The sequence below is a fragment of the Homalodisca vitripennis genome, chromosome 5, assembly GCF_021130785.1.
Source record: "Homalodisca vitripennis isolate AUS2020 chromosome 5, UT_GWSS_2.1, whole genome shotgun sequence".
Taxonomy (NCBI): Eukaryota; Metazoa; Arthropoda; class Insecta; order Hemiptera; family Cicadellidae; genus Homalodisca; species Homalodisca vitripennis.
This window is the reverse complement of record NC_060211.1, coordinates 39501642-39517669: the sequence shown is the minus strand read 5'-3', so window position 1 is coordinate 39517669 and position 16028 is coordinate 39501642. Positions and strand designations below refer to the sequence as shown.

The 16028-nt window shown below is 36.3% G+C and overlaps 1 protein-coding gene across 1 annotated transcript in view; it reads right to left on the bottom strand.

Annotated features, from left to right (window-relative positions):
* Positions 1 to 2621: 2621 nt before the first annotated feature.
* Positions 2622 to 16028, bottom strand: part of LOC124363821 (prolyl 4-hydroxylase subunit alpha-1-like) — a 32285-nt gene continuing 18878 nt past the window's right edge. The window contains exons 6-11 of the mRNA XM_046819083.1: positions 12500 to 12651; positions 11454 to 11699; positions 8684 to 8875; positions 7336 to 7380; positions 6996 to 7161; positions 2622 to 2781 (exon numbers count right to left, since the gene is read on the bottom strand). Coding sequence (XP_046675039.1) covers positions 2732 to 2781; positions 6996 to 7161; positions 7336 to 7380; positions 8684 to 8875; positions 11454 to 11699; positions 12500 to 12651 — 851 coding nt within the window. The 3' untranslated portion in view covers positions 2622 to 2731. The remainder of the gene's footprint in view (positions 2782 to 6995; positions 7162 to 7335; positions 7381 to 8683; positions 8876 to 11453; positions 11700 to 12499; positions 12652 to 16028) is intronic.

The window sequence follows — 16028 nt, the reverse complement described above, 5'->3', positions numbered from 1 at the left end:
GGCGAAGTTAGGGGCTATGAAGTTCTCTCTAACACTTAAAACCTGAGGACCAGCAGCTTAAAGGTGACTCCCGAACAACCACCAACGGCCGGGCAGACGGTCTGCTTGCAAGGATAGGATCGCTCAGCGGTCACCCATCCAAGCAGCAGCCACGCTCGACGTTAGACATTTAAAAGTAAATAATTTACAGACAATAACTTCTAGTTTTTGTGTCAATAAAAACGAAAAAAGATACCGGTTTTTCCACTTTTCGACTCCGAACTTTAAAAGAGCCAACATACAGATCTCCCCTGCCCTGACCGGCCCGGACTCGTGCATTGAAAACAAATGCTTAGCAAGAAACAAATTAGATAAGAACCCATGTGGTCAGCAGATAACAGAGAAATCTTGGTAGGCAATAAAATATTTACAATAATATATACATATAATAGTAACGTCATTAAACAGCGCGGGGAGTTACGTTCAAATAAAAATGTGATAGATTATTTTACCTTTAGACAAATAATGTAAATTATTTATTGGCACTTTTCAACCAAATTGCAACTTTAATAATTCATATCTCGAAAACTTCTGATGCGATAAAGACCGCATGTTTATATAAGATAGGAACAAATGTACTGGTTTTGATTATTTAAATTTAGAGATATACGAGTTTTGTACACAGATTTAATTGAGCAGTTTTGGTTAATTTAAAGCGTCCGCCGCCTATTCGTTCGTACATAAATATTTCTCCTAATTACTGATATAGTGTAATCGTACTTCTTACTAGTTGAAGTAATAAATTAGTTTCTGAATATGACTGATTTTCCAATCACGCCAGAAAATATTATAATAAAAAGTGTACATCGGATAGGATTTTCTTAAAACAAATCTAAAAACCTACCTTGTTGGTTACACTACTATTGGCCAGGAACCTAGCCAGGAAAAAACTAAATGTAGGCTAAATGGTTTAACTTGATGGCTACTAGAAACAATAGACTTAGAAAATAGGTATTTCTACAGGTACATTAATGTAGAGCACTCCTGCATGAAAACATCAACATGGGAAATGGTCATCACAGAAAAATATGGTGAATGGTAAAATTTGCTAATTTTGAAAAATGTAAAAATTAAAATAATAATGTAACTGAACATCATCGCAATAATAACTATTACTTATCTGAAGTACATGTCTGCTAAGAATGTGTCCAGGAAAGATTTGGGGGGAGGGGTTCAGACAACTGATATTTTCTCATAGTGGACAGAGAGTAAGGCCTCATTTTGTTCCTTAAACAGCTATTGACCCGTTTCTTTGTTGATAACGACCTTTCAGCAGTATGTATCAGTAATACTGAATTATTTAAATACTAATAATCGTTTACTAAAAAAGTAATTGACAAAATTAAAGATTTGGGGGGTCCCGAAATATCTCATTTCAAATATATAACTAATGCGCATACAAACGATTTTTAGTTTGTTTTATAGAGTGAACAATAAAGTACAAGGGTTGAGATTTTATTAATGGCCCATAAAAATATCAAGATAAACTAAAATTCATTTGGATCCAAATTAATTATATCTTTAAAATCATACATCTTCGTCAATTCTACAACTAAAAATAAGGTTGTAAACCTGCATGCAGTACAGCATTCTTCTTATAGGGGGAAAAAGTGAAAATCATTTTACTACAAACGGCTTCATAACTTTCAAATTCGGGTATCTAAACTTATTGATCTGAAAAAGAACGTAGCCAGGAAAGAGTTTGGGGGGAGGGTTCAGACAACTGATAGGCCTATTGTCTCGTAGTGGACAGAGAGTAAGGCCCTATTTTTTGCATCTCAAAAAGTTCTTGACCCGTTTCTTTGTTGAGGACAATCTTTCAGCAGTACATGTATAAAATTAAAAATTGGAAATTTGGGACGTTCCGGATCCCTTGGACCCCCTCGCTGGCTACGTCCTTGGGTGTACTAACAAGAGCAGCACTAGATTTGGCGTGGACTTGTTGGAAGATCTCTCGCTGATTATCCTAGTAACAAGTTAACCAAACAAGTTCCTCACACCCGAAGAGGTACTCACAGAGATACACACACAGCACAACAGTTTCAATTTGGATTCACTGATATAATTTACAAAATAAAGTTCTTCTACAAATTCACAAGAAACACTCTCTACTGTCTACCATGAAAAGCTGGCTATAACAAAAAAATAATACTACTGTTTCGTTCTGTAGTCTGCGTAGACTGATACTGCACCAGGTCCTCTGAGGATTTTAAGGTTGATACAGTCATTATTCATCATTAACATGTCTACATAGCTTCATCTAATGTTCCCAAAGTTCTAGATCCATCTAGACGCTTTTTGAAAACTACAGTACTCTTTAGTAAACAGCAATGAGTGGCTAGGCCGCTTGTACTTGTGATCATGACAATGACTAGACCAATACAATTAGTTGTGCAACACTTCAGTTCTCTCGCATATCTTACAAGCTTGAAATTTAGGTCCAACTCTAAAATACAATGTTAATAAACTATCCGATACAAGACTATAATAATAATTATATATTACTACTATTCAACAAACTGTAGCACATGCTTTCTGTTGACTATAAAGGAAAGCTGGGATCAATAAGATAAATAAAGAAACACCACCGAAATATTGCTTTTATTTAGTAAAGTAGTTGTTACAACACAAAGGAGAACTATATGTAATTCTATTAAGCACGTTTTTTTTTAACTTGCTGCAGTCACACGACTCATGTTAGGGACAAATCTGCTGTTTTTCTTCCAAGCCACAAAGTAAGGACTGCAAAAGTTACAAAAACGTTAAGTGATCGTTTACTTTAAATACAACTATTCTTACATACCTCTACCAATTATACTAATATATTATTATTTTCATGTTCATAACTAATAATGCATTATGTTTGAGTTTAACTTGGTAAAAATAATAATAATGTTAAAATCAGAGAACAAGAAATGGAGTGATAAATACAAAATCATTCACATTTTCATACCTTAAATTTGCTTTGACTTTTATGATTATGGGGAAAATGCTAATGCACCGTCATCGAATTTCGCTGGAAAGTAGGACTCACGCCCACTAGTAACCCCACCGGTCCAGCTGTCACTCCCTTTCGGGACTGCTTTCCGCATTCCTTCAGGGGTGTGCCTACAGAGGGCTCCTTTAGTATCAGGCCATCGGTTAGGCAACACTGGAGATGTTTTACCTTTCTTCAAATTTCTTGATTTTCTGCACACTTTCAATATACATTATCCAGAGTCAGTATTCCAAGTATGTCTTCAGAGACCATTTTCCGAACAATGGTGTCCGGTGAGAGTTGGCTTATGGCAATCTCGAGGCCCCTTCTTTCGTTTTCCCACCGTCTGCAAAAGAACAACGGGTGGTTGGCGTCATCGCGCTCCGCATCCCCATGGGGACACTCCGAGCTTTGAAACTCACCCACCGTACCAACAGGTCCGCTCGAAAGTTGCCACAGGTGGTGAGGAACTGGGCCAGGTAGAAATTTACGTCCCCATGGTGTCTCAGAGGTCTCTAATCAATCTGACCGTCCAACGTCCTCTGCTCTCTAACATCCATCGTTCCTGCCAGTCCCTCATGGTGTGTTATCGATCCTTGGTGCGTGTCGAGGGGAATCCTTGGGTATACGAGGGAAACCACACAGTTTCCCTCGTATATCTGCTTCCTTTCGAAAACGAACTGGTTGCTTGGGATGGTCTCGGCCACCACGAGGATGACCGGGTCGGCGGTTCGCTAAGCACTCGCGAAGTACTGCCGCCATCTTCTATAGCACCCTTGAAGTATAGCGTCCCCATATATCTCGCACCCGTAAAGAAGCATGGATTACGTGACCGACCGGTCCACCGATATTGCTCAACAGTCGGCTCACAGAGGCAGTAACAACCGCCACCTTGTTTGCCGTCCCAGAACCAGAACTTTGTATAGAAGAGCCATGTCTAGGTACTTCACAGAGCTCTTCGAATCGATAATCTCCTATCCACCCGGACATGGACGGTGGTGTCAATCATCTGTCTGGTGAGAAGCACGATCTAGTTTTCTCCATCTCCAGAGTCAGGCCGTGCTCATCCATCCAGGCCAGCACTAGCAACAAGACTCAATCGAGTAGCCGTTGTGCTTCGTGGAAGATCTTCACAGTAATGACCACGGCAATATCGTTAACTTATCCCACGAGGTATTTTCCCTCATGCACTTCCATTAGGAAGATGCCGTAGTAGACGATGTTCTACAGGTCCGGGTCGAGCCTTGTGCAGCTCCTACCGTTCTCTCCCCCCGCGCGGCCTGTCATCAGTCGTATAGGTCAACTGCATATCTCTGAGATGAGCGGAAATAGTCCCGCAGCAGGTAGCCCACCTGGCTGAGTTGAAAGCGTTTCGCACGTCCAGCGTTACCAGCACGAAAAGGCGACGCGAGCCACCCTACGACGGCGTCCAAAACCAGCCCCGAAAATCGTGATGACGGTCACAAAGGTTATCACCTGCCTCGTCTGCAACAGCCACTCGAAAAGCTTCCCTGCCGTGTTAATCCTACTCAGAGGTCTGTATGCTGACGGGGTTTCAGGATCTCCCTCGTCTTTACTTATGAGAGCCATACATTGGATATTCCATCGAATATCGAAGTTGCATCTAGCAAGCAATGATTGTACATATTCAGCAGCAGGTGTGGACAGGTGCTAGCTACTTCAGCATTTCCGGCGGGACACATCTGTCCGATGGGCAGGGACATCTCCGCATCAGTAAAGAAGGGAATATACACAGGTTCGACAGCGATGTCCTCGTATTCCCTGACCAGGTGGGTTGGAAACATGATCTATGTTGTCCATAAGAGAGGAGCTCATACTCGGATCGGCTGACTGGACACGGTGTCTGCGCATTGTAACTCGGTAATCCAGTCCCCAAGGATTGTTGTTCATATCCTCCCTTAACTCGTTCCATTTATCGCACTCACTTCTGATCAAAGCCCTCATGGTACGGAATTCATCTGCGGCGGCCTCAGGAATTATTCGGCCTCTCCGCTAACGATTTATCTTTCGCCTCAGGCTGAAGTAAATATCCTCGTTCCATCAGTACACTGGAGCTCTACCATGTCTCGGGCCTATCTTTTTCGGCATCAAGGCGTCACAACCCCTCACCATAAGCTCCATCGTAGACTTTACGGTTCATTAAAGCACATAAAAACAGGTAATGTATTATTGTTTTATCTACTGAACTGTGTTCTGATTCAATACGTTTTCGCTAAATATCTTGTCTTTGTAGGGGCTTACAATAAAGCATCAGGACTGGTGTTCCTAATTTATAACAAAATTAATTTTGTTGAGAAATCATGTTAAAAAACATGTTATTTTAAAATTATTTTTTAGTAAGAAATGAAATTTCCTTCAGTTATAAATTAATAAAAATACATGTCACTCCCTGAAGACGTAGTTTATATACATTCTGTAACAATGTCACTATTATTTACATTTATTTTATTAATTTGGTCTACAATAAAATTGCCTAAATTGCATTCTTTAAATGGCTATAATTTCGCATGGAGTAAAAAAAATATGTCTACTTTTCTATATTCAGGGAAGTTTTTTAAAACAGCTATCAATTTAACATAAAAATGGACTTTCCGAACCCAAAATCAATTGCACCACCCTAATAAGCTCAACCTGTGCATTTTCTAGCATGATAACTAGATGAATGCTGAGATATCTAAAGAAAGGGTCACCACACTCCTCAGTCATCAGTTAGGAAGCTCTTGGATTTTCTTGCCATCTGCATTTCTAAGATTTCCGACAAGGCTTGTTGCAGTTTTATGCTCTTAATCTTAGAACTATGGGATACATCTTTTATTTAGGAAATAATTAATACGAATAAAAGATTTTTAGTTTGTTCTATATTGTATTGGGTTACTCAGAAGAATCTTAAAGTTTGTTGTAATTCATGCTTTAACAATTTAAAAGTAGGCTATACACTAAAAGAAACCTGAAGATAATTTAGATGAGTATTAATTATATCTTTAAAATGAAACATGTCCCATAACCTAGGATAAAAAATAAGGACATAAAGGTGCATAAGGCTTATCATCTTATTGGAAAAAACTCGAGGTCATTTTACAACAAGCAACCTTTTTTACAACCTTTGGGCTATCCTGCTAGCTCCCCAGATGGATGTCACTCCAGATTACGACAATTCAAGGTCATTTTACAACAAGGAGCTCCTTTGGGCTATCCTGCTAGCCCTCCGTAGGCATGTCACTCCAGATTACCACAACTCAAGGTCATTTTACAACAAGCAGCTCCTTTGGGCTATCCTGCTAGCCCCCCAGATGGATGTCACTCCAGATTACCACAATTCAAGGTCATTTTACAACAAGGAGCTCCTTTGGGCTATCCTGCTAGCCCCCTGGAGGCATGTCACTCCAGATCACCACAACTCAAGGTCATTTTACAACAAGCAGCTCCTTTGAGCTATCCTGCTAGCCCTCCGTAGGCATGTCACTCCAGATTACCACAACTCAAGGTCATTTTACAACAAGCAGCTCCTTTGGGCTATCCTGCTAGCCCCCCAGATGGATGTCACTCCAGATTACCACAATTCAAGGTCATTTTACAACAAGGAGCTCCTTTGGGCTATCCTGCTAGCCCCCCGGAGGCATGTCACTCCAGATCACCACAGAGGCCCATCAAAGATTAACCTCATATAGATAAAAACTAACTAGGATCCCATAAGGATGGCTTAATCTATTATATCTAAAATCTGAAACTGAACAAATATGAAAAATTCCTAAAATTGATTACGTAATAATACATATGCATATTACAAATAATAGCAATAAGATAAATTTTATTTTGAGAATATTGATAGATAAATTTAATTTAAGAATATTTGATCACCAATTCAAGTATTATTAATCTTATATACCTTGTGTTCTCAATGTTCACATATTACTAAGGATATTGCTACATGACTTTTCTTAAATAATTAAAGACTTACTCCAAGCGTTTCCCTTAAGGATCGGACAGTGACCGTGGATGGTACGAAGATCTACTTGTCCATCAGGGAGGAAATTGTACCAGAGCACAGCAGAACCTTTGGTGGGTGTCACAGAGAGGCCTAACCGAGGGAAAACCAAGGAGCCGCCTTCTTCCGGCTCTTCTAGCTGTATAGAACAAACAACTCAAGACGTTATTTTCAACATCGATTTATATGTATGTGCTACTACATTAAATTCATTAATTAATTCTAAAAATATAAATGAGTTTGTATAAAGATATATTGTACATAAATTATGAAAAATATTTTGAAATACTCCAACTTATAGGTAATTACTTACATAAATCATTAAACTTGCTTTCCTATTTTCTACAGATTTTTGGTCCTGAAAAATTCAACATATTATTGTAATGAAACAAAATATCAACATATAACATCCAAAGCAACATTCAAAACATCAAATTTTAATTTCCTAAACACCTTAAGAAGATACAATACTATTGAGTTGTTTAATTTTTGTATACAAAACTCGAATTTAACTCTACACATTTTTTTATAATTACAGAAAATATAATGGCAATGTTAAAAGATGAATGCAGTATGTCAAAGTGATTGTCAGACAAAATTATTTTCTAACTTAAATATAAAAAATAAAAAATTATATTGACGTTATAGTATTAACACTGAAATATAACAGATTATGTTATCAAACACCTTGAGATTCTTGCACATCTCAGATCCATCGTTAATAAACTTAACAAATCACAGTGATTATTATACTGTATAGATATTAAAAATAATTTATTTTTCTCTTTATGATTGTAAAATATAATTATTATTGATTTAAATTCAGTTAATTTTCGTAACTATTTTTGGAAAAGATATACCAGTTCTGTATGTTCTGAAGAAAAATTCTATACCTGTACACTATTTCAACTTTCCACTTCAATAATATTTGCAACTTCCTTACAATTCTGCACCTAACATTGATGAACATGATGTATAGTTTACATGGGCGTATATGGTGCGAGGAGGTGCATCCCTCCCCCAAAATGTTGTTAGTAATGGAATATCATTGTTATGATTGCACACACCCAAAGATTATGACCTAAATCCCCCTTACAGACGTGTACTCTCCTATCTCTATTCTGTCTATATATCAATTTCTCCCTGTTTTTAGTGTGGCGTTCATGATCATGAATATGAAATTTTCAATCGATATTTTATAGACTGTAAAAGAATATAATTATTAGAACTTTTACTTTATTCACTACACAAGAATGATGTTGTTTAATAGTTTAGAATTGTTACTGAATAGTAACTTAAGTAATAGCTCTTTACAGTGATTATACTACTATGTATGAATTGTTAATATTTACACATGGATTTTATAGAAGTCCATCAGCTGTATTACTGCTGTTTCATTACCTTAGTCAACTTTCACAGTATTCTACATTTCAATATTGGATGAATGAACGTGTTAAATGTGTGGGTGTGTGTACTTGTGCGCATATGAATGTTTGATTTACTGTAACATAAACACTAATAAGCCCTATTTATTTGTATTTTATTACTTTTGAATTATGGAATCCAATTCAAATGAAATGTTGCACATTTTAATGTGCCAATTGTAAGTTGTAATTAATTACTACACAAAATATAAATAGAAAACCAAAATGGATGGTAACCTCGCCGATCGCCACATGGTGGACTATGTAGTCATCCGCCGCAACTGGAAGGTTGGTGATCATGAACGCACTGAGAACTCGGAGGGGGATGACATCTGCAACTCGCTTCATCAACTTCTTGCCGTACTCTCCTAAGTCCTTGAAGTACTCCCACCAACGTGACACCAGCCCACCGTACCTATGTGGCTCTTCCTAAAAAGAAGAAGCATGAGTTTTGTAGTACTTTTAATTCTAAATAGTTATATAAGCATTCTTAATAGTTTTTAAACTACTATTCAAGATTTTTTTACTGTAATTTCAATTTATTCCAAAACAAAACTTGAAGGAGCCCCATGATTGTGTTTGTCCAATAAGTATGGTGTGTAATGGGTGTTTAATCTGCTTCACAAGATCGTCGCATAGGCCAGTGCCCCATGAGGATAGGATAAATATAGAAATGTGGTTGAAAAAAGGGGATTGAATCAATGTTTTGTATACTCTATGTAGGCTAATATTTGAACATAGAATGACAACCTTTGCATCGAACAGTCACTTAATGAACCTTCTTCGGAAATGGGTAAGAGTCATTCTGATGAATACAACAGCCATAGTTAAAATTTCAGTTGTAGTTTCCCCCCCCCCCTTGGGGTGGCCTACTGCCATGCACTTAAGCCTCAAGGGCTTTTTGCGCACCCCGGAAACACACCATGATGCCCACCAGTCTACAATTTCAGCAGTTCCTCAAACCGCCTAAAACAACCTATCAGGTCCTCCTGGGAAAATTCACCACCCCTGTCCAAACTACCAAAGATGGCATACCACTCTCTTGCTATTACTTACTCAGTCGAAGTGCCAAGCTGTTATGATGCAGGATTTCTTTTTAATTCTTAACATGCTGTGATGAGTGCATCATATTGAGTTTAAGCAGAGCATCTGTTTTGTGATGCAGCATGTGTGTTGTCATTTGTGTCCCTCCTGACTTAAAACTGTGTTTATGTTTACATATTAACTGGTTTTGCTGTCATCTTTGACTCTTGTATGTTTATCTGTTTGAATTGTTTACTTTTTTTCATGTTTTATGATTTCTTTCCGAAAGAAGGAAACAGATGATAAATCTTGAAACATGTGTTTCTGTAAATTTAATAATAATGATGGCAAACGTTCTGAATCTTGTTATTGTTTAAAAGTATAAAAAAAACAGTCTGTTTCAGTCAGTTTTACATTTATTTCAATTTTTTCTTATAACTAGTAGGGTCTAATATTCATACATTTAAAATAACTCTCTTAATGAGTAATAAATCGATTAGCATATTTTGAGCTGGAGTTCAGCCATTTGAATAATTTTACAAATGTGATAAAATAAATTTAATCTCATGGGATTTGCGTGTACTCATATCTCAAAAATCTTTAAAATTAATATACCAAACCAATTTATAACAAAAGGTTTAGAAAATGTTATAACCTTTCCAGAACAGTTTTAGTTTTTACTCCAGGTTCATAAATAATGGAGTTGTGAATGTTTCTAAACTTTAAAGGAAATGTAGTTTATATTGAAATGAAATGGCGTATCACGCTAGCCAACAAACTTAGTCAATATTTAAAAGGTCAATTTTGTTACCAAGATTGAACTTATTTCAGCATTCCTATCACTAGTTCTTAGAAAAGTTCTTATGGGTTTACATTTAATCAATATATAGAAAACTATTGAGTACCAGAATATTATTTATAACAAATGTTATATCCATTCGAGAACAGTTTTAATTTATACTCTAGCTTCATAAATAACACTTATGAATTTTTTTAAAGATTGAAATCAAATGGCCATCATATTGAAACAAAATTGCTTATTACGCTGGCCAATGAACTTAACTGAGACACTTATAAGAATAATGTTTTATACCAAGTTCAAACTTTTTGTTTTTTTCGGACAGTTATCGTTTCCACATGCCACATTATAGTGCATATGTCCACAAACAACAAATGTGGACATCAAATGTGATGGTCAATCAAATCCTTACTGGGCCGGAAGTCTGGATATATAAACAATTTGAACGGGAGGTGTTTCTGGGCTCTCATGTTTGGTGAAGTTATGCTTTTGTAATGGGCTATTTTGTATTCAAATTCTATTTACAAATGGTATAAGTATAATAATGCGGAAACAGTTATGCTAAATCAAACTATAGCAAGAGTTCAAGGATGTAACCAGGAGGGGTCCAAGGGGTCCAGACCCCGTCTCCCAAATTTTTAATTTTTCAATTACTTTTTTAGTAAATGATTATTATTATTTAAATTATTCAGTATTACTGACTTATACTGCTGAAAGATCGTTATCAACAAAGAAACGGGTCAAGAATTTTTTAAGGAACAAAATGTGTCTAATACGAGATATCAGTTGTTTGGACTTCCCAACATATTTTCCTGGCTCCTTTCTTGCAAGAGTTGCAACTAGTTGCTAGTTACTTTGTTATCCACTTGTAACAAAGTAGAAGGATATCGCTACAAGAGCTATATTACATAGAATGATAGACGAGTTATTCTGTTTAATCAATCTATTTAACCATTCCTTAAAGGTTTTGGTCCATGTTTTCCAAACATCCTGTATTTTAAATAAATATCTTGAAAAACCTGAGGACGATTTTCCCTCTCCCAAATTTGTGAATAATGATGATGGAAACTCTGAATATACCTCTCAACATATCTTTAACTAACTTATAACGCATCTTCTAAAATCACTTAGTTGTATTATCAACTTAATTTAATCCGTACAAAAGCCTTAAGTAATTTAAGTTACTTTTGACATTGCAGTATTGATGAAAAACTTTCCCTCCTCAGTGGGAAGGAAGTCGTGGATCATTGTGATGGGGGGATCCAGGTGGAGTTCCTCCACTTTCATAGGCCTCAGCACTAGGTGTGGAGAGCTGTGCAAGTAACAATATAGCGGTGACCCCATGGGGATCAGGGCTCCTCGACATGTCGCCTGATACTGTGCAGTCAGCTGTGCATCCTCCTCTTTGGACAGGCCTGGTACCATTTCATTCTGGAATCAAACAAAAGCACCACCAAGAATTTATACAGAGTTAGTTGAAATTGATGGCATAAAAACACAAAAAAACTTGTCTTCTTGATCCTGGAAGGTCTGTTCTAGAATCAAGGCTTACACTAAATGAAAAGGTGCACACATATTGTTCATGAATTAGTTTTGTATGATTTTAATGTTACTCAATCCCAAAATATGCATAGAAAATATATGAATTGCAATATAGTTATAATCAAGCATGGATGCAACAACTGTTTGAGAGACAAGTATTCAAGTGCCAAATAACCTTTCTACTAATGCTACTCTTACAACAAGCAACTGATGTCTACCTGGAGATGTAATGAAGTTTGGAATGTGATATGCTAAAGTAACATCATTAAGAAAGTTTTTAAAGAATTTAAAAGTACAGAAAATGCTTAGAAATGTCTTAACCCATTTATACTCAGAATATGGAGTAGATAAACTACTACTCTAATGTACGGTTGTGCTAGTAAATGATCGATACTGACCCCATGGGCTTTTACTGGTTAATAATCAGGATTTACTATTGAACATAAATAATAAATAAATTGAGCTTATTAAAAAAAATAATTTCACATAGCAAAAATATTACATTTGAAACTATCCACATATGTATAAGTTTTAAATCTAAAAAAATACTGAAAATTTTAAACATAATTACAACACACAATTTAATTATATTTAACCGGCACAATTTAAAACTTTATGGCACAAAAACCAATTACACCGTGAATAAATGCAGATACTGCTCATAAAAAACAAAAGTTCTTCCAACTCACATCTCTCCTCCATGACGCATACCCCTCTGCAAGTTCCACACAGCTTGTGTTCAAAGTTGAAATGTGATGGTCTATCAAATCCTTACTGGGCCGGAAGTCTGGATAGCTAAGGTACAACTTCTGAAAATATTGGGCTGATCCTTCACGGTCACCTGTTACAATAGTAATGAGCATCACAAGAAAATTCAGTAGATTGCTGTGATAAATAGTAACAAATGAAATGTTTTTGTATATTATTTTGGAAAATGGCATTATAAAATGATTTACTGTTGAGCTTATATTAATCACATGTTTCTAAAAATATTTTGTACACAAAAAACAAAGAAAACTTTAAACCGTACACAAAGTTGGTAAAATCTTCAAGGCGGAACTATTTAAAACTCTAATTATACATGAAAAATGTCTTTGAACATAGTATATTTTTTATGGGACAAGAAGCTAAATAAACGTCTCACTTCTCTTGGTCTATAAGTAATTCTGTGCGGTATCTCGAATGACAGGATTACCATCTCAGTGCCTTATCTCCCTGACACTGAAAGAAGGGAAGACTTTCTGTTTCGGTCTACCAGCCAAAGCAAGCAGGGATCAATACTCCTTTACTTAGGTTTGCCAAAACTTCTAGTCCCATCCTCTACAGCCAGCTAGACCTGTTGTTCAAGTAATCCCAATTTGTCAACATTCACAACGCACTGCTGCTCCTGGGTACCCATCTCATATCCCAAAAGTGCCACTCTGGTTTTTGCTCTAAGGCACTCTGTGTATAAACCAGTCAGAACTGGACTGTCTGGGAATGGAACATAGTATATTTCAGAAAAATTATATGGGTCATCTATGTATTATGACATATCTAAACTGTGTGATTTAAACAAATGATTTTTTTTATAAAAAGATTTATATTGAACTTAACCATATTATATTGTACAAAACACTTACTTAATAAACTCAAAGCACCTCCCATTTATAATTTTAAAATAATTCATTCAAAATATTTTGGGAAACTGTCACTCCTAATCAAATATGGTGAGTTTAAAGTAAAAGTAAAGTAAAGATGTCTTATTTTACCAGGCGAAGTTAGGGCTTAGAAGCCCTCTCTAACACTTAACCTGAGGACCAACGGCTTATAGGTGACTTCCGAACCACCACCAATGGACGGGCAGGCGGGCTGCTTGTAAGGACAGGATCGCTCAGCAGTCACCCATCCAAGCAGCAGCTATTGCTCGATATTGCTTGATCTGGTTATCTTGTGATAACCATTGTACCCGCTACACTGCGCCATTGGTAAGTTTAATTAGTTATGACTATGTTATTTTATATATTGTTCTTGTATTCGAACAAGAAACATCTCCCTGACACCTACTAGCATTTTGAAACCATTTAATAGTAAATCTGTAACACATCAGCACATCTCTACAGAAAATTGTACATTTGAAAATAGAGGAGTCGGGTAAAAGATAAATGTTAATATTGTTAAGCTGTTAACACGTGATAAAAGTCTGTAAAACTAAATGTAAATTGTTTAACTCAATGGCTACTAGAAACAGTAGACTTAGAAAATAGGTATTTCTACAGGTACATTAATGTAAAGCACTCCTGCATGAAAAAACATCACCTCATGGGAAATGGTCATTACAGAACAATCTGGCGAGTGGTAAAATTTGCTAATTTTGGAAAATGTAAAAATTAAAATAACAATGTAACTGAACATCATCACAATAATAACTATTACTTATCTTAAGTACATGTCTTAGTTCTAAGAAAGTAAGGCCCCCATTTTGTTCCTTAAAAAGTTCTTGACCCTTATCTACGTTAAGAATGATCTTTCAGCTGTACATGGCAGTAATACTGAATAATTTAAATAATAATTGTAAGCCCTCCGATATTAGCCAGAGAGGCTCATGGTTAATAAAAGGGATAGCGTTTTGCTGCCACCACCCTAGCTCGTTAGGGAAATTTAGAATAGTGGTTTGAGAAGGGGTCTTGAAATAATTACTCACGTTTCTCCTTTGTTTGAGTCCAATCTATATTCAAAATGCACTAAAACACTCGTAGGCGCACCCAAAACTACTATATGTGTACTGGTGTGTTCGCATCTCACTCCACCAAAATAGACTTACTTTCACACACTCTACATTGCCAATCCCTCCGCCTACCTCCGAGCCCTCAACTCGACTGCCGACTCGTGCTGACGAGTGCTGACCCTTGCATTTCCTCAGCACGGCCCAGTCACCTCACATCACGCGGTTTAAAAGGGACTTGGGTTAGTCCAGTTAATTTACACACTGTGTAATTACTAAAATACCATCTAAAAATTACTATATTAAAAATAGTAGTGTGGCGTGCGCGCTACATCACTCTCCCTTTCAGGAAAGATGGATCATACAGAATTTTCATGGTGATACATCTTAGATTCTCAGAATATAACAAACATTTACAATACTTCAAAAAAAAAAATGTATAGGATAACATTTTACATTACATCATTTTTTCACAACTTAAAAGGACAAAATAGTATTTTAGGCTGCGTAAGTTCTTATAATCTACAATTTAATTCTACTTGACATTGACAATCACTTAAGATATATGTCCTCCTAACTACATTACATTTCTTGAGCTTGGCAAGTCCCCACATATTTATAACAAATATAGTCTTTGCAACACTGACCTGACTGGTTCAGCACTACAATGAATTTCACAATACCGTACTTCAAGGCGGGCTTGGTGTATTGAATTGAACAAAGGAAGACTCCTGAATAATTTCTGCGAGCGGAGTTCCATGTTCTACTCGAATGGTTGGGGCTTGCCGCTCAGCAACTGAGGACGTCCTCGCACAGGTTGGCATTTTCTGCACAGGTTGGCATTTTTCCTGTGACAAAACAAAACTACGCAAAGTACACTATTCAAAATGAACAAATAATAAACATTTGAAACTATGATAATGTAGAAATAGTTCAGTGGGGTTTCTATACTTTCTTTTGATACTAGGGTACAAAAACATGTGTATCATTTAAAAGCTTGTTAAGGTCTAGTTCTATGTGATTATCTTTTAAGATTGTCCTTGACTTTTTGCATTGTTTTCAAATAACAAGCTACTGTTTTTAAAGATTAGATTTTCTTCGTGAGATAGCAAACAGATTAATCTTTGGGATGTGCAAATGGTTAATGTCAAAATTTATATTTTATATTTCCTTGAGTCCTCGAGAATAACTTATTATATTTACCAAAGATAGCGCAACTTGAAGCTGTTTTAATATTCCAGACTTGTTTAAAGTTAATTCTAAATAACCTAGATGTGGTGGAGAGATAACTGAGTTTTCTCCATCAGAACTCCTCATACAATTAAGTATGACTTTATATGGTTCCTTTAGGCTATAGATCCAATCATTGCCGTTTTGGATCCATACAGGTGAAGTTACATTTATGGTTAAGGTTCGTGAACATTTTTCTGTTGACTAGGTTAGATCCATGAATAGAGCGAATATACAATCATTAACGCTATGATGCAATACATTTATAGAGTTAGGACACAAAT